Source organism: Bos taurus, chromosome 23, assembly GCF_002263795.3.
Source record: "Bos taurus isolate L1 Dominette 01449 registration number 42190680 breed Hereford chromosome 23, ARS-UCD2.0, whole genome shotgun sequence".
NCBI classification, from domain to species: domain Eukaryota; kingdom Metazoa; phylum Chordata; class Mammalia; order Artiodactyla; family Bovidae; genus Bos; species Bos taurus.
In genome coordinates, this window is record NC_037350.1 from 43,303,451 (window position 1) to 43,330,082 (window position 26,632).

Sequence of the window (26,632 nt, forward strand, 5' to 3'; positions counted from 1 at the left end):
AAACAAACAGAAAAACCCAAGACTCCCCATCCTCCAATCATGGCCACTTTTTAAAAAAAAACCCTCTGCAAGTTTTAAACCCTAATTTGGATTCTATTTCTGCTGGACAAAAAGCAGCTCCCTGGTCCTACACACTTGCTATATTGCTGGAAACTGCACAGGTGACCAGGGCAGCTGCGAGTCCTAAGTGCAGAGCCCTGGAAGGGCCCTACAGACGTGGCTTTGTTCCTTGACATCCAGTGTGGAGCCTGCAAACTGACTCCTCCCCTACACACACACGCACACACACACGCACACACAGGCACACTGTCAGGGCTCATCTCTGGCAACAGGATGGCAAGAACTCAGTCTTCACTGCATTTCTTAACAGCTGGAGGCTGAGACAAGAGGGCAAGGCTGCAGATGTCTCTGCAAGGCTCTGAGACACGTTCAGCAGCTGTGGGTCCCTGTGAGACCGGCTGGGACCTGCAACCCTGTAACTGAGCGCTTGCGCTTACACCTACACCTGGACAAACATCTCCTCCAGCAACAGCATACAAAGAAACTATCAGGGACTGAAAGTAACTGCACGCATGCTCAGTTGGGGCAACTGGGAACAAGATACAAAGGGCCACAAATCAACCTCCATCTCAGAGGTGCTGGGAGCCCAAGCAGGGTCCTGGGCATGAGCCCTGCACACAGCACCACCAAGAGGGTAAGTAAACCACCTAAACCACTCCTCTCGTCCAACCTACCCTCATCCCATTTAAGGAACCAGCTCGGCCCCCACTTTGGCACCTGTTACTTGTTTTCGCTCCCATGGGTGCAGCGTGAGTCCCAGTAAAGCCTTGCCTGAACCTCTCATCTGGCCTCTTAATCGGCTTCTATTGATTACAGAATTCAAGGACCCAAGTTGGCGATATCTATGACAGGTGTGGCTTCCCTGGTGGCTCAACTGATAAAGAATGTGCCTGCAATGCGGGAGACCTGGGTTTGATCCCTGGGTTGGGAAGATCCCCTGGCAAAGGGAATGGCTACCCACTCCAGTATTCTGGCCTGGAGAATTCCATGGACCGTACAGTCTATGGGGTTGCAAAGAGTCAGACAAGACAGAGTGACTTTCACTTTTCATGATGGGTGTGGCTCACGCCTCAATGCCACAACCTCTACTCACACGGTCCTGAAGTTTTATTCCACTTCCTCCCAACACACCTCACTTAAATCTTTCTCAGGACAATGTCTGAACCATTCATTGAAATTAACATAAAACCAATGTGTAGCTTCCCTTAACTTTCCATCGTCGGGTTGTGCTGTAGCCTTGACTCAACTCAGCACCTTTCAGAAGATGTCAGCCTTTCTGAAGGGCTTTTAGAGAAGATTGTCTACTTTGCACAGTGAGTTAATGGGAGGTGTCAAATGATCTGAAAGCAGCTGAGCTGCTCGAAGATTCCACGAGTTTGTTATGCAAATGCTGCAGGATTCAATAACTCCATTCCCATCATATTTTGCCCAGATTTAGCTTATTCCAATCACTCAGTTGCAGCTTGGTGGCTGGTATCTAATTTCAGTTTTGTTTAGAGGAGGGCTCAGAATCCACAGAAAAAGCCCACCAACCTGAGCCATTCCCACCCAGGCGTTGCAGATGTGAAGGCGAGCGGATATCCATGCCCTCTTCCCGCTCCCCTGTGGTCCCCTCTCCACTCTATCCCTCATCACAGCCCAAGTGGTGAAGAGGAGGATGCGACTGCTGCTGCAAGGCTGCAAGGCCGGATGCATGAGGAAGCTCCTTCAAAACTTCACTCAAGTCTAGTTTCCTCCCCTTTCTATCAAGTGATTCACAGGGATGTGTGTTTAGGGCACCCTCAAGTCAGCCAAAGTTGAACTGAATTCCTAGAGCCTTGGATTGTTATTCCTATTTTAGAAAGTGTTTTTTTTGCAACAGCAGAAACTACCTGGCCTGAGAAGGTGCCAGCTTACACTCGGCATCAGCCCTTAGGTCTGGGGGAGATGCCATTTGCCACCTTAGAACTAGACTCCTAACGCTGATTTTCCCAAACTGTAAACAGTATGCGAGCTCCAGTCAGAAGGCAGGATTTAATACTGCTTTTATTGCCTGTGCTACGAGCATGAAAAATGGATTTCAAGTTTCTCCCTTGAACATTATATGACGATTTAAAGCCGCACATAATCCTCTGTATATATTATTTTATATTCTGCCTGTAGTGTGAACTACTTAGGAGCATAAAATACAGATTTAGAATACTCTCTATTTCTAGCATATTAAATTCTACATAAGAGAAAATAACACGTTAGGTTTCATGGGAATGATCAGGGCGTCATTCTCCACCTCCCCTGTCTCATTCCCCACGCCCCTGTCAGTGTTAAGACAACAGCTTTTTAAAAGAGAGCAAGGACTTCGCTGGTGGTCCAGTGGCTAAGACTCCGTGCTCCCAGGGCAGCGGGCCTGGGTTCAATCCCTGCTCTGGGAACCAGACCCCACATGCCACAACTAAAGATTCTGCAACGAAGATCAAAGATTCTGCACGCTGCAACCAAGACCTGGGGCAGCCAAATAAATAAATAAAAGGAAACAGTAAAAAAAGAGAGAGAGAGAGAGAGATGACAACGGTAAGTACCAAGCAGGAGGCAAGAGGGAGAATTCTGGTAATTTTCAAAGGGGGCTCCTACATCTGATGCCCCGTGATGCATGGTACTGGATCTCAGGCCGTAGGCACAGATTCAAACTGTCAACAATGACCGTGCTTTACCCTTAAATCCTTCTGATTCTGAGACTCATACACATTAAGGAAAAAAAGCAGCTACAGCTATTTCAACCAATTTCTTCATTCATCTTAATGTATTCTTCCACAGTCAATGACAAATATTCTGAAAACCAACTGACTACAAAGTCCTGAAAGACAGAGAGCTGAGTCAAAAGTTTTTTTTAGGGATACAGTGTATTTCTTTAATGATTAATCCCCATAACCCCATTCAAATTAATTGGGATCCTAGAAGATGCTAATTCCCAGTTGCTACAGATTTGGAACAATGAACTAGTTCATAACTGGGAAAGGAGTACGTCAAGGCTGTATATTGTCACCCTGTTTATTTAACTTATATGCAGAGTGCATCATGTGAAATGCCGGGCTGGATGAAGCACAAGCTGGAATCAAGATTGCTGGGAGAAATAGCAATAACCTCAGATATGCAGATGACACCACCTCAATGGCAGAAAGGAAGAGGAGCTAAAGAGCCTCTTGATGAGGGTGAAAGAGGAGAGTGAACAAGTCTGGTTTAAAACTCAACATTCAAAAAACTAAGATCATGGCATCCAGTCCTATCACTTCAAGGCAAACAGATGGGTAAAAAATGGAAATAGACTATTTTCCTGGGCTCAAAAATCACTGTGGACAGTGTGGACTGCAGCTATGAAATTAAAAGACACTTGCTCCTTGGAAGAAAAGCTATGACAAAGCTAGACAGCATATTAAAAAGAAGTGAAAGTGAAAGTCACTCAGTCGCGTCCGACTCTTTGCAACCCCATGGTCTATACAGTCCATGGAACTCTCCAGGCTGGAATACTGGAGTGGGTAGCCTTTCCCTTCTCCAGGGGATCTTCCCAACCTAGGGATTGAACCCAGGTCTCCCACATTGTAGGCAGATTCTTTACCCAGCTGAGCCACAAGGGAAGCCCAAGAATACTGGAGTGGGTAGTCTATCCCTTCTCCAGCAGATCCTTCCGACGAATTGGGGTCTCCTGCATTGCAGGCAGATTCTTTACCAACTGAGCTATCAGGGAAGCCCATTAAAAAGCAGAGACATCACTTTACTGACAAAGGTCGGTCTAGTCAAAGCTATGGCTTTTTCCAGTAGTTACCTACGGATGTCAGATTTGGATAATAAAGAAGGCTAAGCACCAAAGAATTGATGCTTTTGAACTGTGGTGCTGCAGAAGATTCTTGAGAGTCCCTTGTACTGCAAGACCAAACCAGTCAATCCTAAAAGAAGTGAGTGAAAGTCACTCAGTTGCATCCAACTCTTTGTGACCCCATGGACTATACAGTCCATGACATTCTCCAGGCCAGAATACTGGAGTAGATAGCCTTTCCCTTCTCCAGGGGATCTTCCCAACCAAGGGATCACATCCAGGTCTCCTGCATTGCAGGCGGATTCTTTACCACTGAGCTATGAGGTAAGCCCATCCTCAAAGAAATCAGTCCTAAATCTTCATTGAAAGAACTGATGCTGAAGCTGAAGCACCAGTAGATTGGCCACCTGATTCGAAGAGCTAACTCATTGGAAAAGACTCTGATGCTGGGAAAGATTGAAGGCAGGAGGAGAAGGGAACAACAGAGGATGAGATGGTTGGATGGCATCACTGATTCAATGGACATGAGTCTGTGCAAACTCTAGGACATAGCAAAGCACAGGGAGGCCTGGCATGCTGCAGTCATGGGGTCGCCAAGAGTTGGACATGACTGAGTGACTGAACAACACAGACACACACATGTCCACATTTATCACACACTGAAGAATTCAATCTCATGTCATCAAAGTGTATAGCGCATGCCCATAGCATTTAGGACTATCCTGTAGACAGCAAAAACTATGATTTCCAGGTCAGAAATTAAATCCAGGGGCACAGGCTGAGACATGATCCTGGGGCTAAATTTAATCCATGCTCGGTCTGTACAATGTTAAAAAAATTTGAAATTTTCATTTAAAAAAAAATTCAGATGTTTTTTCATAATATCAGATAAATGGTTCTTCATTTCTCCACAACAACCAGGGGCTGAAGCTGAAGAGTGGCGACCCCTTTTGATAAAGGGTGGACTTTTCATCTCACCCCAGTTTCCAGCACACCTTGATAATATCAGAACTGCCTGCTTTCCTTATGCTCAATACCTACCTGGCTCTGGGCATGCATTTGAGTTTCTGGCTCCTTTTCTAGGTAGACACACTTTATGCTTCCCCAACTGGTATGGTTTGAATTGCATTTCCCCAAAATACAAATGCTGAGGTCCTGGGACTTCTCTAGTAGTCCAGTGGTTAAGATTCCACCCTGTAGTGCAGGGGACTCGGGTTCAATCCCTAGTCGGGGAACTAAGAGCCCACATACTGTGTAGCAATTAAGTCCACAGGCTACAACTACCGAGCCCAAGCACTCTGGAGCCCACGTGCCACAACTAGAGTCCCTGTGCTGCAACTGCTGAAGTACCGAGCCCACACACCACAACCAGAGACCGCAGGCTGCAACTGGAGAGTCTGTGTGCTGCAAGGGAAGATCCAGCACGAGGCAATGAAGATCCTGCATGCTGCGGCCGAGACCCAACGTGGCCAGATAAACACACTGAAAACACAGTATTGAGGTCCAGGTCCAATCTCCAATACCTCAGAGTGTGAGCTTATTTGGAGACAGGGTCTTTTAAGAGGTAATCAAGTTAACACAAGTTGACAAGGGTTGGGTCTGAATCTAAGATGACTGGTTTCCTTCTAAAAAGGCGAAATGTGGGGAGACACACACAGCAAGGAGAATGCTGATGGAAGATGAAGGCAGAGATCAGGATGCTACATCTACAAGCCAAGGAAGGCTAAAGACTGTCTGTGAACCACCAGAACCAGGGAGGGGTCTGGAACATTCTCCCCCACAGCCCTCAGAAGGAACCAACCCTGCTGACACTCTGATTTCAGACATGCAGTCTCCAGACGGTGAGACCATACGGTTCTGATGGGTAAGCCACTCAGCTAGTGGTACTTTGTTATGGCGGCCCTAGAAAGTGAATACTCTCAGTGGCTGAAATAAAGTCAGTATCTCCTTTGATCACTGGGAAGAAGCATAGGTGAGTGGCCTGAATCACCAGCTACTCTGGTCTAGGAAAAGCACATCACAGGGAGAAACATCCTTTCCAACCCAAGCAAGGTTTCCAAGGCTTCCCTAAATGGGTATTTTCTAATGGTGATATATTAAGGGTGAAGAGATGTTTTAGGGGAACAAGTGTCAGGGAGGCAGATTGCTCAAATCTTCATTTATTCTTGAGGTTAATTTCGTGCCTACGTATACTGCAAGGCATCTCCCATTTTATTCTCCTTCCCAGGCTTTTTCTTCCCCTATATGATACAAAGCATGCAGAAGTGCTGGAGGGGACTGAGGAAGTGATCTCAGTTGGACAGCAATGGGCAGCTGGGTCTGAAAAGCTGGCTGTTCCTCAGAGGAGGCCCTGAGTAACTATGAACAGATCCTGTTTGAGTCTGAGCTCCTTTCTCTTAAAATCAGTAGTCCTTATACGAGGTACCTAGAACAGTCAAATTCACAGAGTCAGAAAGTACACTGGTAGACGCCAGGAGCAAGGGAGTAGGGGAGAATGGGGAGTTAGTTTTTAAAGGGGGTCAGAGTTTCAGTTTAGGAGGGTGAAAAAGTCAGGAGATGGATGATGGAGAGAGTTATACAACAATGTGAATGTACTTAGTGCCAGTTAAATATGGTTAAAATAATACGTTATATACTAAGTGACTTGTACCATAATAAAAAAAATTTTTTTTAAATAAGTAGTCTTGGTGACTTATGGAATGATTCACTTTCTAAAGGATGTTTCTGAAGCAAAAGAATGACTCCTTCAGGCATCAGACTTCTATTTGGTCCCTCAAAATCCTGTTCCAGTGGGCCCGCGAACCGCCTTCTAGGTGGCGGAGGAGGGGAGGTTTACTTCAATCAACACTCCAAGCTGGCAAGTGAAGCAGGGCCAGATCAGCTGTCCTCTGGCTGATCAAGAGGTCACCCTCACTATAAACACAGAGAAGCATGGCTCCATATCTGATTTTTTAAATTACAATTTTTTGGGGGGCTGGAGTGGGGTAAGATGGATTTCAAATAAATAAAATGGAACTATGTGGGCTGACTACTAATCTTAGGGGAGTAAAAAGGTTGGTAAATGAAGGGAACTAAAAGTGGATTGGATAGCCAAGATCACGCAGGCTGACCACCTCCTAGGGTTCATGTTGAAGCGCCCAGACCCAGAGAGAAAGCAGTGGCACCTTGCATCTAGGGGGCTCTGGAGGGGCGAGGGAGTGTCCTGAGGTCTCTACATTTCCACGGACTAGAGGTTCCTGGAGAGAAAAAGACCTGCTCACGTGGCTATGAGACAGGACCCTTAGACCTGCGGATTTGAACCTTTCAGAGAACTCAATTTAATTTTTAAAGCACATACCTCTACATATGCCATTTCTTTATCTATAAATTATGTATAAGTACTACTGCATGATATATACGGAGAAGGCAATGGCAACCCACTCCAGTACTCTTGCCTGGAAAATCCCATGGACAGAGGAGCCTGGTAGGCTGCAGTCCATGGGGTCACAAAGAGTTGGCCATGACTGAAGCGACTTAGCAGCAGCAGCAGCAGCATGGTATATATTATATTAATATTAATTATTATTATAATATATATTATTATATTATTATATATAATATATATTAATAATTTATTAATATGATATATTAATATTATACATTAATACAGACATGATTGACTCAAAAAAAGAATGATGTAAAATAAATTTAAGTTCCAGCTCTATTTCATCTACCACATACCCCAGTGGATGGCCATGTTGGCCCCCTGGTTCTCTGCACCTGGCTCGAGTCTGTATACATAAGGCAGAGCAACACATACCCAGCTGACTGTGTTCATGTCTGAAGGGCAGCCCACACCTCTCAAATAACGGTAAGTTGAAATAGTTATTCATTATCAAAGCATTCAAATGACTGAGGTTTAGGAGAGTCTGCCCAATAGCATCAATGAGAAAACATTTTTAGAAGAACACTATTTTTGCATTTTTAGGTAGAAACTCACGTGCAGATGTGAGAGTTGGACCATAAAGAAGGCTGAGTGCCAAAGAATTGATGCTTTTGAATTGTGGTGCTGGAGAAGACTCTAGAGAATCCCTTCAACTGCAAGGATATCAAACTAGTCAATCCAAAGGAAATCAATCCTGAATATTCATTGGAAGGACTGATGCTGAAGCTCCAGTGCTGTGGTCACCGGATGTGAAGAGCCACGTCACTGGAAAAGACCCTGATGCTGGGAAAGACTGAGGGCAGGAGGAGAAGGGGACGACAGAGGATGAGATGGTTGGATGGCATCACTGACTCAATGGACATGAATTCGAGCAAGCTCTGGGAGACAGTGAAGGACTGGGCAGCCTGGCGGGCTGCAGTCCACGGAGTTGCGAAGAGTCAAACGTGACTTAGTGAGTACACAACAACAGCGTTAACACTGGACGTCATTTTACTTGTTTCTGCTCCCTTCTCCCAATTTGGGATTATTCTTAGAGTGCCACCTTATATTTTTATGCTATTAAAACCATCAGGATAAAATTATGTTTTACATCGTGCTCACTCCATGAGGACTGCAAACACGGCCACAGGCTTTTCAAAGAGAGTGAGATTTCGAGTGCACCTCAAACAGTCCAAGGGAGCCCCTGACCTACCTGGTGAGCTTGGTGCCAATCTGCTGCCGCAGCTCTAGTCGCTCCTCGTCCGTCTGCCGGGGAAGGATGTTCTTTTCTTCCAGCTCTCGCTTGGAGGGCCTATTGCTGAGTTTGATGGCTAAGGAGTCCTTCCTGCACACCTTCATGGCCAGGGAGCCTGCAGGAGGGCAGAGATGAGTTAATGAAGTCATCGCCAACCTGGGCTCCGGGCTCCCCCAGAGTCAGCTGTGGCCCACAGGGCACAAGACAGGGAGACGGATATAACAGCCCAACTCCTGAGAGTGGTCAAGACCTCAGCCAAAGGAGGAGAGTGACTGTATGTCACTTTCATGGTTTCTGCCATCAGCACGTCCTGTCTACCTCCCAGTGTGCCGGGCATGTGAGGAGCACACGGGCGACCTGTGATGGGATCTCTGCTTCCCCAGGAACTCCCCACCTGGTGGGAACACCGCAAAGGAGGGCAGACAGACTGTGGAGCATAAAACAGACCGCGAAGGATGGAGGACGAGGGGCTGGCACGTGCAGGATAAATGAGACCGACAGGCAGCCGGCTGGAGTGCACCTGCCTCTATGAAGGCTCAGAGGTGATGTGTGATAAGCCAGGGAATCACAGGAGACAAGAGAGATCAGCTACAGCGGGGCTGGGGGTGCGGAGCAAAGTAAGGCTGGGCAACGTGGGTCAGCGTGGGGTGGGAGGGAGAACAAATTCATGGAAAGGCAATATTCGGGCGCTGCTTTTCAACACAGGAGGTTCTGAGCACCTTCCATGAGGAATAAATCCATGCTTCTCAGCCAGGAGAGATTTTTGCCCCCCAGGGGACATTTGGCGAAGTCTAGAGACATTTTTGGTTGTCAAACTGGGGTCTGGTGGAGAGGCTGCTACTGGCATCCAGTGGGTAGAGGCTATTCAACATCCTGCGACGCACAGGGCAGCTGCCATGACAATCAGTCATCTGGCCCAAGACGTCATGAGTGCTGAGGTTGTGAAACCCTGGTATAAATGCTCCATCATCTGGGCAGAAAGTGATGGGCAGAGGCTGGACAACATGGGCCTTTGGCTGCCCCTCCGTGGTTCTCTCCTTAATAGCAGGACTGTTTCCAGTGCTCAAGTTTAGTTCGCTACCTGAACCCCAGTATGTGAGGCAAGAGGAAAGGCCTGGGAAGCACCAAGTTTGGGGGATCCCTTTGGATTTTGCATAGTAAGTGCTTGTGTTCTTTCTTCTGCTGCTGGTTTTAGAACATGGGCTTTGGAGTAAGGCCCAGGCAGCTTCAGCTCTCAGCGCTGCCTCTTACAGAAGCTCTGGGCAAGATCCTGGCTGCTTCATTTCCTTCCGCACTACCCCCACCCCCCGGAAAATAGGGCAGGAATTTATGCCCCTGGGGGTTGTGAGATGTAGATAAGAATGAAATCTTAGCCTATTATCAGGCACACAGTAAAAGTTTGCTATTATTTAAGTTCATGCATTAAAAGTTGATAAAATATCAGTCAATATTCATTCAATTGAAACATTCATTTTTTGTAACCAGAATGACAGATTTTGAACTTTGCTTTCTTCATTTTTTGCCTTGTTTCTTAGGCACTGAAAGGCCTTAAAGAAGAAATTTAAATTCAGTCTCTGAAGTGGTTGAGGTATGTTTAAAAATGAATTTGTTCCATATGCAACAGTTAGTACTTTAGTGTATTCTGTATACTGGAATTGAATTTTAAAGTGCTTCCTTCTCTTCACCCCCCTTTTTTTTTCTTTGGATGGGGGTTTCCCTGGTGGCCCAGATGGCAAAGAATCCACCTGCAATGAAGGAGGCCTGGGTTTGATCTCTGGGTTGGGAAGATCCCCTGGAGGAGGGCATGGCAACCCACTCCAGTATTGTTGCCTGGAGAATCCCCATGGACAGAGGAGCCTGGTGGGCTACAGTCCATGGGTCGAAAAGAGTCTGACACAACTGAGAGACTAAGCACAGAACTGCACATGGCATCCCACAGGAAGCCATCAGAGAAAGAAAGAACATCTAGCATGATGCTGTGGTTTCTAGAGTTCTGATGTTGTTCAGAAGACCGTTACCCTTTCATTTTACTAATGAAGAAATAACAACACTGGACCTCAGATTTGAATCCACAGAGGTGGGCAGCTCCTCGTTCCGGCCATGCCCCCGCCTGGCCATGCCCACCCCCTCCCCCGCGCCCGCCACGCCCCAAGAGTTTAGAAGTACCTACTGGTATACAATGAAGTGTCGTCATCCTCGTCCTCGTCCTCCTCCTCCTCCTCTTCTCTTGTGTACAGGCAAGAAGAGTCTTCGTAGTCTGCTTCATGAGGCACGTTTTCTTTATTGTCATCACATTCAATCACAACAGTTGGCACTTGTCTGATTTCCGGAAGGCCCAGAGGTCCTGCTTTTGTGACACTGTCACCCGAGTGCAAACCAGAGCTGTGGTAAGAAGTAGAACAGGGGACCCGCTGCTCAGAGCTGTTTAAAAAGAAAGAAAAGAGGACATTCATTCTGGCTAAGGTGTCGTATAAATGCATGGGAACCTTTTAAAACCCTGGCCGTCCTGCACTCAGAAGCGAAAGGTCTACGGGACAATTCAAGTCCCATTTCTCACCTACAGCTCGACGTGCTGGGACAGCAGAGCGACCTGGTGGTGGCAGCATCTGCTCTCTTCTGATGGCGGGCAGACTGTTAACTTTTCTGAGCCTCAGTTTCCTTGGATGAAACTGGGTAAATCCTATCTTTTCAGCAGGTCTGGGGCCTGTGTGTCCCACCGGCAGGGCCTCAAAGGAGCCCCACACTTGTTATTTCTAGAAAGGGCCCTCCAAGTGGTTTCTAGACATTGTCCATATCCGTCTGTCCTCCAGGACAGCTTTTGGAAACTCAGATGTGGCTATCTCATCTGTTAGAAGCCTGAGTGTATTCCTAGTCTACAAAACCAGCGCTCCAAGACTGATACAGAAAAGTTGTCAAAAATCCACACTGCAGGCTACACCAGTCATAGCAAAGAACTAAATTAACTGAAACATAGCTTCTTATTACATCTGGCCTCCACCTCTGATGGCCAAGGGCAGGAAGGGAAAAACCTTCTGGAATGGTGTGGTCACTTAGAAGACCTGCTCTAAATGAAAGGTCTCACTGCCAGAGGAGAGGGAAAACCATTAGCCTGGAAGCAGCAGTTTAAACACAGCCCGACATGCAATACCTCGTATCGTCTGCCCCAGCCTCATCCCCCTACCTGTCCCCACACAAGTCACGTTGTTCACATGGTAAACAAGGTGAGATGTGCTCCCATCTTACCTTCACCTTGCTAATTTCTGTCGACCTTTCAATACTCGTCTTGGGCAACACTTTGCCCACGTTCTCGGGAGATTCCACAATTTTGAAAACTGGGAACACCCATTTGCTTGTTATTTGGGGAGGAGTTGCCCCCGCCAGCCAAGTGCTAGACACCTCCAGGGGCAGGGACTGTGCCCTCTTCACATCTGCAGCAGGTGCCTGGCACCGTGGCTGACAGTAAATGGGCACTCAGTCCGTGCTGATTGTCTTTGCTGGGCTGGAATCCCTGACATAGGTGCATTTAAAATGGGTGATGAATCATACTCAAAAGTATTAGTGAAGAGATCAGTCTTTAATTTTCAGGGACTATTTTTAGTGTACTGCAGAGCTATACACGCCCCTGACCTGACTGGCACTTTTGGTAACGGCTTAACGACCGAGTCAAATATGTGCAAGAACTGAGGCAGAGAAGCAAAAAGCGAACATTTATTGAATGTGTCACCCACTGTGCTGCAAACTTCCACATCCAGTATCTCATCACATTGTTAATAACAACCCTGCAGGAGAGGTGTCAGTTATCCTCATTTTAATAAGCAGGAAATGGAGGCTCTGAGAGGGTAATTAATAAGCCCACGATGGCACAGGTGGTCAAGGAGCCAGTTAGAATTTGAACTTGCTCTGTTTCAATATGCTGTATCCAAACACTGAATTGTGATACTTGTAAGATTGTGTATTTTGGTTAAACACAAACCCTACTAACCATGCACACATGTGCATTCAAGGCGGAGGAAACATCATGCTTTGTCAACAACACGTGTACCAAGCAGGCATCGTGACTCTGTAAATGTTTTAGATGTTACTAACCAGGGTAAGTAATAGTGTCCCCTCTCCTGTCACGGTCAGGTCACAGGGCACTGAGTTTAAAGGATACGTCTTGGATGCTGGGTTTAGAATGGTCAGGATGGGGAAAGGACTCAAATGTTTACCTACTGTCACAATGACCTTTGCACCAGAATGGCAGTGTTGAGAAGCTGTAACAGAGCCTCAAATCTTCACTATCCATTCCCCACCGCCCCCCCACCCACCGTGGCTGTGAGATCTTAGTTCCCTGACCAGGAATCAAACCCATGCCCCCTGCATTGGAAGCATGAAGTCTCAACCCCTGGACCACCAGGGAAGTACCAACTGTTCAGTTCTTTACAGAAAAAGTTTCCTGACCCCTGATCCAAATGAATATTTCTAACCTCTATCATAAGGGGACGACAGAGGATGAGATGGTTGGATGGCAGCACTGACTCGATGTACATGAGTTTGAGCAAGCTCTGGGAGTTGGTGATAGACAGGGAAGCCTGGTGTGCTGCAGTCCGTGGGGTCGCAAAGAGTCGGACATGACTGAGCGACTGAACTGAACTGATCATCCCTCACCCCTCAGCTTTTCTGTGTGAGCTACATTTGACGTCCACAAGTTGTATGTTGACTTCCCTCGTGGCTCAGACCCCGATGCTGGGAAAGATTGAAGACAGGAGGAGAAGGGGACGACAAAGGATGAGACGGTTGGATGGCATCACTGACTCAATGGACATGAGTTTGAGCAAGCTCTGGGAGTTGGTGATGGACAGGGAAGCCTGGCGTGCTACAGTCCATGGGGTCGCAAAGAGTCGGATAAGACTGAGCGACTGAACTGAACTGATGCTGAAGCTTCAATACTTTGGCCACCTGATGCAAAGAGCCAACTCACTGGAAAAGACAGTGATGCTGGGAAAGACTGAAGGCAAAAGGAGAAGGGGACGGCAGAGGATAAGATGGTTGGATAACACTGCCAACTCAATCGACGTGAATTTGAGCAAACTCTGGGAGATAGTGGAGGACAGAGGAGCCTGGTGGGCTATAGTCCACGGGGTCGCAGAGAGTCAGATGCGGCATAGTGACTGAACAAAAACAATAACAACAATTAAAACTTTTAAAAAGCTTGTCTTAAACTCCATTAAGGTACCACCAACGATGTGTACATATACATATATACACACATATATATATAATACACCATATTTTGATTAAATGTGTTGGGCTCGACCAGAGTCTCTCAACCTTGGCGTGGCTGACCTTTTGGACTGGGTCCTTCTTTGTGGCAGGGGGTTGTCCTGTGTGTTGTAGGATGTTTAGCAGCAAACCTGGTCTCTACCCACTAGATGCTAGTGGCATCTCCTCTGGCGGTGACAACCCCGAGTATCATCAGATATTGTCCAATGACCTCTGGGGGGCAAAGCTGCCCATTTGGGAACTACTGACCTAGAGTATAGGACTTCCCTGGTGGCTCAGATGGTAAAGAATCTCCTGCAATGTAGGACAGCTGGGTTTGACCCCTGGGTCTAGAGTATGCAGACAGCTCTGCTACCTGCTGCATCCTCAGAGTTGTACCGCCTGAGTCTCCTCTAATGCAGCCTGGGTATTAGTGCTCAGGAATCTGCAGTATTCACTGAAGGGTGAACTGCTCAGATCCCTTGACCTGCTGTGTATCAGGCTGGCACTCTGGGGGCGGTACCAGCCCATCTGACATCGTGACAGTTCCACTGAGTGCATTATCTCTGCTCCTACTGTGGTCCCAAAGCAGTTACCCTGTTAACACAGGCACTCTGAACCCATCTGAGGGAAGCAGCTTGGCTTGTTATGTGGCCCAGATGGGTGAGTTACAAAATGACACTCCAGCAGCCTGAAAGAGTCACCACACCTCCCAGAGTACCTGTCAACGTTCCCAAGGCAAAGCTGACTCATGTAAGCAGATCTATTCTAGACCACTCAGGTCAACACTCTTTGGAGATTAAGTACTGAGTTTGCTCAGAAGTCAAACAGATCTCATTTTGAAATAGAAACGCGTATTTTAAGTGCTGCTGCTGCTGCTAAGTTTGCTTTAGTCGTGTCCGACTCTGTGCGACCCCATAGACGGCAACCCACCAGGCTCCGCCGTCCCTGGGATTCTCCAAGCAAGAACACTGGAGTGGGTTGCCATTTCCTTCTCTAATGCATGAAAGTGAAAAGTGAAAGTGAAGTCACTCTGTCGTGTCCCACCCTCAGCGACCCCATGGACTGCAGCCTACCAGGCTCCTCCGTCCATGGGATTTTCCAGGCAGAAGTACTGTAGTGGGGTGCCATTGCCTTCTCCATTTTAAGTGCTAATGAAAGGTAAATGAAAAACACTTTTAAAATGTGTGCAGTATACTTATTTTCTCTAAAAGAATCATAATGGAAGTGATTTATGAGCAAGCTGGTTTGGTCAGACATTATACAGATTTTGGGCTTCCCCAGTGGCGCAGATGGTAAAGAATCTGCCTGCAATGGGGGAGACCCGGGTTCGATCTCTGGGTGGGGAAGATCTGCTAGAGAAGGGATTGGTTACCCACTCCAGTATTCTTGCCTGGAGAATTCCACGGACAGAGGAGCCTGGCAGGCTACAGTCCATGGAGTCGCACAGAATTGGACACAACTGGGTGACTAACGGAGAAGGCAATGGCAACCCACTCCAGTACTCTTGTCTGGAAAATCCCATGGACGGAGGAGCCTGGTAGGCTACAGTCCATGGGGTCACTAAGAGTCGGGCACGACTGAGTGACTTCACTTTCACTTTCCACTTTCACGCATTGGAGAAGGAAATGGCAACCCACTCCAGTGTTCTTGCCTGGAGAATCCCAGGGACGGGAGAGCCTGGTGGGCTGCCGTCTCTGGGGTCGCACAGAGTCGGACACGACTGAAGCGACTTAGCAGCAGGGTGACTAACACTTTGTAGCAGCTTTGAAATACACAGAATGCTTTGTTGTACTTGTGAAATTCTCTCGTTTAACCTGAATTTACATTCCATGGTGATAACATGGTAAAGTGAAAGTGAAGTCGCTCAGTCGTATCTACTCTTTGCGACCCCATGGACTGTAGCCTACCAGGCTCCTCTGTCCATGGGATTTTCCAGGCAAGAGTACTGGAGTGGATTGCCATTTCCTTCTCCAGGGGATCTTCCCAACCTAGGGATCGAACCTGGGTCTCCCGCATTGTAGACAGACGCTTTACCGTCTGAGCCACCAGGGAAGTCAACATGGTGAACACAGTGTCCTTAAAGTAGGTGAACACACACACAAGAAAAAAAATCACCCCTGGGTTGTGTTCACTGTTTCTCCTCCAGGCGGGCGATCAGGACCTAACCCTGGAGGTGACCATGGAGCCCTCACCCTGACCTCATAGCGGGAGTCTCCCGAACTCCTCCTGGACCACTGCCTGTAACGGTGATGAGAGCTGATGCTTTCAGTGCTCACACGGCACCAGGATAAATCCATGTAAGCCTCACAGCCACCCTGTGAGATCAGAATTACTGTTACACTCCCATTTTAGAGAGGGAACGTGAGGCCGCCGGGCACGGTCACAGCGAGAGGGGTGCAGGCATTACTGAACTCGGGCAGTAGGGCTTGTAGAGCCTGGTCTTGTAGTGATGTCACCTGGGCAGCAGCAGAGCCCTGCAGTGGCTTCAAGATTTACTTTTTCCAGAACTTTCTCTCCTTCTCACCACCACCCACACAACTCCTTGCTGCTGTCAGACAGGTCTGAACATGACATTCCCTCAATTAAAAGACCTTTCAAGGGTCTCATTGTCAACTGGACAAACCTCATCCTCTTTGGAATGGATGAGGAGGTGCCTTGCCATCTGCACCCCTCATTCCTTCCAATCTGATTTGTTACTGTTATTTACCATGCACCCCGAGTTCCAGCCACAGAGGCCTTTTGGCTTCTGAAGCATACTGTCCGGTTCTAAATGTTGCTTCTTGACCGGTATACAGATTTCTCAGGAGGCAGGTCAGGTGGTCTGGTATTCCCATCTCTTTAAGAATTTCCCACAGTTTATTGTGATCCACACAGTGAAAGGCATTGGCATAGTCAATAAAGAAGAGATAGCTGTTTTTCTGGAATTCTCTTGCTTTTTCTATTTTGTCAGTTAGAACGGGACATGGAACAATGGACTGGTTCTAAATTGAGAAAGGAGTATGTCAAGGCTGAATATTGTCACCCTGCTTATTTAACTTACATGTAGAGTACATCATGTGAAATGCCGGGCTGGATGAAGCACAAACTGGAATCAAGATTGCTGGGAGAAATACCAATAACCTCAGATATGCAGATGACACTACCCTAATGGCAGAAAGGAAGAGGAACTGAAGAGCCTCTTGATGAAAGTGAAAGAGGAGACTGAAAAAGTTGGCTTGAAGCTCAACATTCAAAAAACTAAGATCATGTCATCTGATCATTTCATGGCAAATAGATGGAGAAACAATGGAAACAGTGACAGACTTTATTTTCTTGGGCTCCAAAATCACTGCAGATGGTGACTGCAGCCATGAAATTAAAAGACGCTCCTTGGAAGAAAAGCTAGACCAACCTAGACAGCATATTCAAAAGCAGAGACATTACTTTGCCAACAAAGGCCCGTCTAGTCAAGGCTGTGGTTTTTCCTGTGGTCATGTATGGCTGTGAGAGCTGGACTGTGAAGAAGGCTGAGCGCTGAAGAATTGATGCTTTTGAACTGTGGTGTAGGAGAAGACTCTTGAGAGTCCCTTGGACTGCAAGGAGAGCCAACCAATCAATCCTAAAGGAAATCAGTCCTGAATATTCATTGGAAGGACTGATGCTGTAGTTGAAGCTCCAATACTTTGGCCACCTGATGTGAAGAACTGACTCATTGGAAAAGACCCAGAAAATGGGAAAGGTTGAAGGTAGGAGAAGGGGACGACAGAGGATGAGATGGTTGGATGGCATCACCAACTTGATGGACATGAGTTTGAGCAAGATCTGCGAACTGGTGAAGGGCAGGGAGGCCTGGTGAGCTGCAGTCCACGGGGTCACAAAGAGTCAGATAAGATTGAGCGACTGAACTGAACTGAAGCACACTTTGAGCTCTCCTGCCATCACTCCACCTCAGAACAAGCCCCTCAGAGTTTGGTTGCAGCAGCCCACCCAACCTCAGGGAGAGCCTTGATGCCATTCTTTTGAGCAGCCTTTCCTGATTTTTCAGTGGAAACCAGCCCCTTCTGCATCCACAGCCTCTGTTCCCACCTCTTTTCTAGCACCTGTCGGGTTATATTATAATCACATATCTAAGCATTTACTCCCTGCCCCCAATGACTACAAGCCTTTCAAAGACAGAGGCTGATTATCATTCTCTTCATATCCTAGCCTCGTTTTTGTCCACATTTTAAGAACTGATGGAAAAGTCAATCAAATATTTGAAGTCTCTAGGAGTCACAGTAGTCATAATACAGTTCCCATCATTTAATTCACTAAAATAATCATCCTCGACCCTTAGATAGTCTTCCTGTGTAGAGAAAGTGTCCTGTGAACAGAGAATTAAAGATGTGGAAATAGCGAACTAGGGTTCTTAAGAAGATAACGCAAAGAGATAAGGCAGAGAGATCTGTGCAAAGAAGAAGGCCAGGGTACCCAGGACAATGTGAGCATAGAAGCACAGAGAGCTTATGGCCACTGCATTTTTCCCAACTCTACGCTCACAGGCTCTCAGGCCCCTTCAGTAAGATTGTCCAGAGTCAGGCTGCGTTGTATGGTGAGCTAGTTGGGCTAGAAGATTTCTTCTCATGTGACATTCTACAATAAATTTATATTAACACCTAAGGGCCTACATTATTCTCCAGGAGGAGGGGGGAAGAGATTCCGTTCCCTCATCTCGAAGGCTCCAAATGATCTAACTTTCCTGAGATGTGTTACGAGTAAGAAGAGATGCAGTGGGTTTCTTGGTGCCGCAGTGAGGATGTAGCTCCTGGAGGACGGAAGGGCATCACTATCATAGGTGATGCTCACTCCCCCGCTTCGCGCCTCCTCCACTGTATGGATGTAAGTACACAGCATCTAACACATTCACTGGCGTATCACCTGCCTCCTCCAGAGAAAGGGAAGCCTGGGAGGATGTCCACTTTGTTTTGTCCTCACTTTCTCCCCAGACGATGGAAGTGCCTGAGTACTTTCCTTCATGAAACAACTAAATAAGCCAGAAGGAACAGCAGAAGTTTACCTAAATTAGGAGGCCTGCTATTCACAAGAGACACATGAAAATAAGATTCAGGAAGCTTGAGAGTAAAACAGCAGTCCTAAGTCAGTAAAAAGCAGGCATTGCAAACTCTCTTCGCCTTCTCTCTGTCCCCGTGACATGTCAGGAAGTCCAAAGCTGTTTCTTCTCCCCTTGGTGCTGTCTCCATCCAAAACAACACTTAGCCAGTCTTCTTTTTGGAAAATCCAACTCTCTGTGTGGGCTCTACTAAAAGAAGTAGGACGACCCAGAGGGAGGGTATGGGGAGGGAGGAGGGAGGAGGGTTCAGGATGGGGAACACATGTATACCTGTGGCGGATTCATTTTGATATTTGGCAAAACTAATACAATTATGTAAAGTTTAAAAGTAACATAAAAAAAAAAAAAAGAAGTAGGGGGCTTCCCTGGTGGCTCAGTGGTAAAGCATCTGCCTGCAAATGCAGGAGATGCGGGTTCCATCCCTGGGTCGGGAAGATCCCCTGGAGAAGGAAACAACAACCCAGTCCAGTAAGTATTCTTGCCTGGGAAACCCCACAGACAGAGGAGCCTGGTGGGCTACAGTCCATGGGGTCGCAAAGAGTCAGACATGATTTAGTGACTGAACAACAACAAAATAGGAGACACGTAAATTGAGAACACAGGGAGCTTCCCTGATGGTCCAGTGGCTAAAACGTCACACTCCCAATACAGGGGGCCTGAGTTCAATCCCCGGTCAGGGAACTAAATCCCGCAGGCCACAACCAAGAGTTCTCGTGATGCAAGTACAGATCTCACATGGCGAAAGGAAGGCTGAAGAGCCCGTGCGCCACAGCCAAGACCTGCTACAGCCAAATTAAAAAAAGGCAAAGGACACAATGGCCCCCGTCAGGCCCCCATCCCCCCTCACCACTTTTCCCTGTCATTTAAACAGTCACATGTTTCCAAGAAATCCACAGACTTTGAAAACTGAGACTGTTTCACCTTTCCTGTTCATGACTGGGTGAGGGAGAGGCAGCTTGTTTTTAATAATTCATTAAGAAATGCATGCCAAGACATCTGTGACAACCAGGGTCATTACACAGTTAGCCCCCTTTCAAGGGAGCTTCATAACCGTCACTGTATCTCCATCACATGATAATAGGGAGATGCATATAGAGCACTGTGAATAATCCTGGGCATGGGATTACCCGCCATCACGCACCTTTGATACTCTCCTAGGAAATCAGGGGCAGGTTTTGAAATTAAAAATCACTGACTATTTTAAATCCTTTATCTTCCCTGAGAATATCTGGGAATCATTTCACCACTATTTTTAAAGAAAAACGTGTCATAAAGGGACACTGCTTTCTGCCATCTGATTTCATATGCAACCATTGTTAAAATGCAAAAGAATAATAAAAAAAAAAGATGACATTAACCTTCTGAAAGGACAGAGAAAATGTATTCCCCTCCAATAGGATGCTGAAAATGACATTAAACTTCAACAGGAATGGCTTTTGTCATTCAGACCGCACAGACTCATAAAGGGAGTTTTCAGAGAGAGTTTTCAGTAGGACATTTCTTCTTGGAGCCCAAAAATGTGTGAGAAATTATGCTACAGATGGCAGTGCCTGAGGCTGGAAGATGACAGAAGTAACCACTAACACCCTCAGTTCAGTTCACTTCAGTCCAGTCGCTCAGTCATGTCCGGCTCTTTGCGACCCCATGAATCGCAGCACGCCAGGCCTCCCTGTCCATCACCAGCTCCCGGAGTTCACTCAGACTCACGTCCATCGAGTCAGTGATGCCATCCAGCCATCTCATCCTCTGCCGTCCCCTTCTCCTCCTGCCCCCAATCCCTCCCAGCATCAGGGTCTTTTCCATTGAGTCAACTCTTGGCTTGAAGTGCCCAAAGTACTGGAGTTTCAGCTTTAGCATCATTCCTTCCAAAGAAATCCCAGGGCTGATCTCCTTCAGAATGGACTGGTTGGATCTCCTTGCAGTCCAAGGGACTCTCAAGAGTCTTCTCCAACACCACAGTTCAAAAGCATCAATTCTTCGGCACTCAGCTTTCTTCACAGTCCAACTCTCACATCCATACATGACCACAGGAAAAACCATAGCCTTGACTAGACGGACCTTTGTTGGCAAAGTAACGTCTCTGCTTTTCAATGTGCTATCTAGGTTGGTCATAACTTTCCTTCCAAGGAGTAAGCATCTTTTAATTTCATGGCTGCAGTTACCATCTGCAGTGATTTTGGAGCCCCCAAAAATAAAGTCTGACACTGTTTCCCCATCTATTTCCCATGAAGTGATGGGACCGGATGCCACGATCTTAGTTTTCTGAATGTTGAGCTTTAAGCCAACTTTTTCACTCTCCTCTTTTACTTTCATCAAGAGGCTTTTTAGTTCCTCTTCACTTTCTGCCATAAGGGTGGTGTCATCTGCATATCTGAGGTGATTGATATTTCTCCCAGCAATCTTGATTCCAGCTTGTGCTTCTTCCAGCCCAGCGTTTCTAGAAAACAGTTTAATCAGCTTCTCCGGAGGAAAGCAAGCAGGCATTGTGGTGCTTATCACAGCCTTCTAAGATAAGCAACTCCACTGGAGATCTTGTGTTTCTGTGGGACTTTAGTCAGCAGGAAATGATGCCATTCTATATATAGAGCAGGAGACTGAGATTTCCTGAGTGGAGAATGTGTTTTCAGTCTTTTTTTCCAGTGGTGGTAATGCATGCAAATGAATGCATTTACATCCCTTGTTCTGTCCTTCTAGGGACCAATGACTCACATTTCTGAGATGGTGTCTGGGGTCAGGATGTGGTGAATAGGACCATATGACACACCCAGAGTCTGCCTGAGAGCATTCTCCATCTCTCACGGAGGAACCAGACACCGGTGGTTCTTCCACATGACTTTGTCCCTAGTCGTCAGCCCACGTCCCAGGTCATGCTTGTCTGGACATGGGGTCAGGGGGGCAGGACCTGGAGTGAGGACCACATTTGGGTCCTAGCTGAGCCACTCATTAGTACAGCATCTTGCTTTTTCAGTTCCTCATCAGGTAAATGGAGAAATCCTTCTACCAAACTCACAGGCTGCTGCAAGATCAGAGAGTAATGACTCGTAAACATCAATATTGGTAGTTGCTGTTTCAGCAAGGGATGTACTTAAAGCTCAGCAATTTACCATAGACCAATCATTATGGATATTATCCATTAGTTTATTAAAATACTTCCTTTAGCCTTTTCAATATCTTTGGCCTGCACAGTCTTTCTAGATAAATGGTTTCCAAGAAGATCAAAGAATCAATACTTTTTCATCGGGCAAGGGAGGGATTTCTACTGATGCACACATAGGAAAATTCAGTGGCAGATTCTCTTATGAAAAATATACTTCCTTTTTTTAATCCCTTTAAGACTTCAAAAGATGTTAATGAATCATCTAGTCTCATTTAACCTTCCTCTGACCAGTTGGCTCACCAGCCTTGTAGGAAAGGATCTGTCTTGCTCAAAGTGACATTACCTTGCTCTGCAATCTCATTCTACCCCTTAAAATAGCAATTATAGTGCAAAACATTATCTACATGCAGCCACTTACAGATGATAAATATATGCTGTAAAACTGAAGTACTGGCCTAAAGTAAGAGATTGATAATTCTGGGCTCAAAGGGTCAGAGACAAATGTCTCACCAGAATTGCAGAAGATTTTGAAGAGATGGTCATCAGTGTAAGAAAGAGATGCTTTCCCTGGAAACACATTTCATTTGAAAATATATGCCATTTGCTAAACGATGAGCAAAATACCAAACTTCTTCAAATAAATGCCACTTCACAAATCAGATAACACGGGTATTCAGAGGTTCATTTCTGCTTGGTATCACGGCATATCTGCTCACCATCACATCAACACTCCGACTTGCAGGTGGAAACACCGACAGAAATCAGTGCAGTAATTATGTCAGACTGATAAAGCCAGAAGAAACCCAAGGGCCCATCCTGTTCAGGACCAAGAGTTACTCTTTTCCCATGACCCTGGAGGCCACATAAAGAAAAGTAATTGTCACCTCGAAATGTTTTAATGCTAAGATTATAAATGAACGGTGATCTTGAAGAGTCTATACATAATGATAAAATAATAGAATTAGTGAAGATTGAAGGGATTTTTTTTTGGGGGGGGGTGGTTACTGATTTCAATTTCTTCTGTCCAATATTGAAACTGTCCCTTTTTCAATAATCTGGACAGGTAGTAATGTAATCCCTAGCTAATGTATGCAGTACTCAGTATTTTACTGAATAATAATTTTACATTATTACTGTCCTCATTAATAAGAGTTCAAGATGGTTCTGGAAGCCTTTCTGGGTCTGGTTGGTCATCGTTGGTCTGGACTATCTATATTAACACAGATATACAACTCTTCTGGGAAAACCATTCCATTTCTAAAAATATTCACATTAGGGTTAATTTCATGACATAGAATTAGAGGGTTGACGGGGACATCAACAGACGATCTCACCTGCAGGGTTTTCCTTTATGAAGCACACGAGTAAACCACTTGGGACAGCGGCTGGCCTGATCTTTTAAAAAGATCTCCTGTATTCTCTGCAAAGGTTCCTAGGCTCTCCTTATCAGATGACAATCTTCTGTCATTTCCCTCATTCTCGATGATTGGTCCTCTAAGAACCTGCCGAATAACTATCAACTTCCTGCCTTTTCTTATTAAAAATCTCATCGCCCAGCTTGGAGTATCACTCCTTCCTTTAATCTGCCTAGAATATTCATTCTCTCATTCTTTTCCCCTCTTCTCCCGGTTCTTTCAGTCCCTTAGATTTCAGTTTAAATGCAGCTCTCCAGAGAAGCCCACCTGCGGACCCCCTGCCTGTTCCCCTGGACGCCCCCAGCTTCTGCACCCTTGCAGGTACTGGCCGGCCAGTGTGTGCTCCCAGCAGACTCCATGCCGCTCTGAGGGCAGCATCCTTTATGTTTCGTGCAGGGCTGTACCACCAGCAGGGCGGCAAGCTCTGAAGATTCTGAGGGTAAGGAGCTCCAGGAACACTGGAGGTGGAGGAGGGAGGGAAAGAGAGCAGAGCCGGGCGTAGTGACGGTCTGCCGTCCCTGACTCACTGGGCAGGCGCGCCACGTGCCCCAGCAGCACCTCGCCATCCCCACCAGGGCAGGGGGGAACACTGGTGGGCAGCAGCAGTGGGAGTGGGGCCTCTCATACCACATACACCTCCATCCCCCCCCAGCTCCTCTGGGATGGGCTCAAGCTCTTTCCTTGTGGGCAGGAAAAGCAGCTGACAGCAAGGCTCTGGGCCAGGCTCCCGCCTCAGTCACTGTCGAAGAAAGAGGACTAGGACAGAAGGGGTGGACCTGGGAAGCAGCCACGCTGCTGTGGAAGGAGACCCTGGGCCACCCTGTGGAGTCACCGTCAAAAACGATCTGACTCATTGGTGAAGAGAAAATAAACGAAGATGATCTAGCACTGGAAAACCAACCCAAAATTTCCAACAAGATTGGATCAATTTGCAATATGCCTTCTAGGGGCACTCAAGGTCAATTTTGTGTGTGGTAGGATTTTGCTTAACTTTCACCATCATTTATTTACAGACATTTGCTGTATGCTGTGTAATAAGATGACTGATGTGGACTGATCATCATTTGTTCCTCACGAACAACCCTATTGAGGTTGGTGGTGTTATTATTAACCCTGTTCTAAAGATGAGGAATCAAAGGCAAAAGGAAGTGTGATCTCTGAGACTGAAACCCTGGCGTTTAGATTATGGAGCCCATGTACTTAGCCGTGATGCAGGGACCACCTCCCGCCTGGCCAAGCCGCCCAGTGACTTTGATAAACACAGAAGATGGTCTCCAGTTCCCTTCCCCAAATCTAGTGAGCCAGCACCACATCACTTTGCTTACAAAGATCCATCTAGTCAAAGCTCTAGTTTTTCCAGTAGTCATGTATGGATGTGAGAGCTGGACCATAAAGAAAGCTGAGTGCTAAAGAATGGATACTTTTGAACTGTGGTGTTGAACAAGACTCTTGAGAGTCCCTTAGACTGAAAGGAGATCAAACTAGTCAATCCTAAAGCAAATCAGCCCTAAATATTCATTGGAAGGACGGATGCCGAAGCTGAAGCTCCAATACTTTGGCTACCTGATGCCAATTAGCGGCTCAGTGGAAAAGACCATAGAAAAGGCTGAGGGCAGGAGGAGAAAGAGGTGACGGAGGGTGAGATGATCAGGTACCATCACTGACTCAATGGATATGAGTTTGGGCAAACTCTGGGAGATAGTGGAGAACGAGGAAGCCTGGCATGCTCAGTCCGTGGGGTCACAAAGAGTTGGATATGACTTAGTGACTCAACAACCACCAAGCACTGTAACTAACTAAAATGACTTTAGTGTCATCAGGCATAGATTAGGGTAATGGTTAAGAATCTTCATTCAAATCAAAACAGATTTGGAGTAATTTGCAGAGAATAAGATAGAAAAGGGTCTAGAAACCATCTCAATACATGATTGATGAAATTTTTAGCCTGAAAGGGACAAACCACTGGATAAAGGGAATATTATCTATCTTCAAAGATTTAAAAGTCTCTCATAGGAAAGGAAGATGAGAAATAAGACTGGGACAAGGGAATTATAAGAAGAAGAAAGAAATCTGCAGTAATCAGACCTTCTGGACAATGGGGTGAGTTATGCTGAAATACATCCTTCTTCTGATCTCATCCACCTGCAAAACCCCAATATCTCCCTCCTTCCCCACTTGCTCTCTGATTCATTTCAATAAAGAACTTGACCTGGTGTAGGTCCAACAGACCTATTCATTGGGCTACATGTGACTGAAATATTCTACGAAGACACAGGGAAATCAGGAATATCTCGTAACTTATTGGTTAGTACTTCTAATGGAGACTTTTTAAATGGCATGCTTTAAGTGGAAATGTACCTAGCGACATCCTACTAGTATGCTGGGTGAGCATCTTTTTCAGGTGGTCAGATTTTTCCGGAAGAGATGCAAAAATGTTCTCGGGGTTACAGGAGATATGAGGAAATTGCATTTACTGCCAGTGGTCTATTTTTTTAAAATTTTTTGATGTGGGGCATTTTTAAAGTCTTTATTGAATCTGTTACAATAGTGGTTCTGTTTTATATGTTTCAGTTTTTGAGCCCAAGGCATGTGGGATCTTAATTCCCTGACCAGGAATCGAACCTGTACCCCCTGCATGCGAAGTCTCAACCACTGGATCACTAGTCTTCTTTACGAGAGCAGTTGCCAAACTGCTATGAAACTATCTACAAGTTTGGTCTCAATTTCTGTACAATTTCTGCAGATGGGCAGCGAGTTTGTGGACTACTCTTTTGAGTAGCTGGAACCCAGTCTTCCCTAGGTTCTTTGCTGATGTAAGTCTCCCCTAAGTGGTGTGAGGGTTAATATGATAATAAAGTATGTAAAATAAATGACTAAAAAATGCCATCCGAATTTTACATTATTATTGTCCTCATTAACAATAATAGCAGAAGTTGAGGGACTTCCCCGGTGGTCCAGTGGATAAGACTCCACACTTCCAATGCAGGGGGCCCAGGTTCGATCTTTGGTCAGGGAGGTAGATTCCACTTGTCACAACTAAAGATCCTGCAGGCTGCAACTAAGACCCAGTGTAGCCAAATAAATAAGTAAATACTTTAAAAACATGAGACACATTCATTAAAAAAAAAAAAAAAAGAACAGTAGTTGAAATGCTGGCAATGGGCCAAATATAATTTTTTTTTCCCCTGTGAGGGGTGATATTAATGTGAACCAATCAAGTCAGAATTCTCAGTGATAACCACTTCCCTGGGAGTCAATATCCCAAATATAGACTATTTGGCT

General features: G+C 46.2%; 1 protein-coding gene across 12 annotated transcripts in view; it reads right to left on the reverse strand.

The window, feature by feature from the left end:
- The window catches only part of PHACTR1 (phosphatase and actin regulator 1), a 528,680-nt gene that overhangs the window by 29,143 nt on the left and 472,905 nt on the right, over window positions 1–26,632 (reverse strand). For all 12 annotated transcript variants that reach the window (XM_059880401.1, XM_024983670.2, XM_024983671.2 and 9 more), the window contains 2 exons: window positions 10,676–10,926; window positions 8,464–8,620 (listed from right to left, as the gene is read on the reverse strand). In XM_059880401.1, the coding sequence (XP_059736384.1) occupies window positions 8,464–8,620; window positions 10,676–10,926 (408 nt within the window). The remainder of the gene's footprint in view (window positions 1–8,463; window positions 8,621–10,675; window positions 10,927–26,632) is intronic.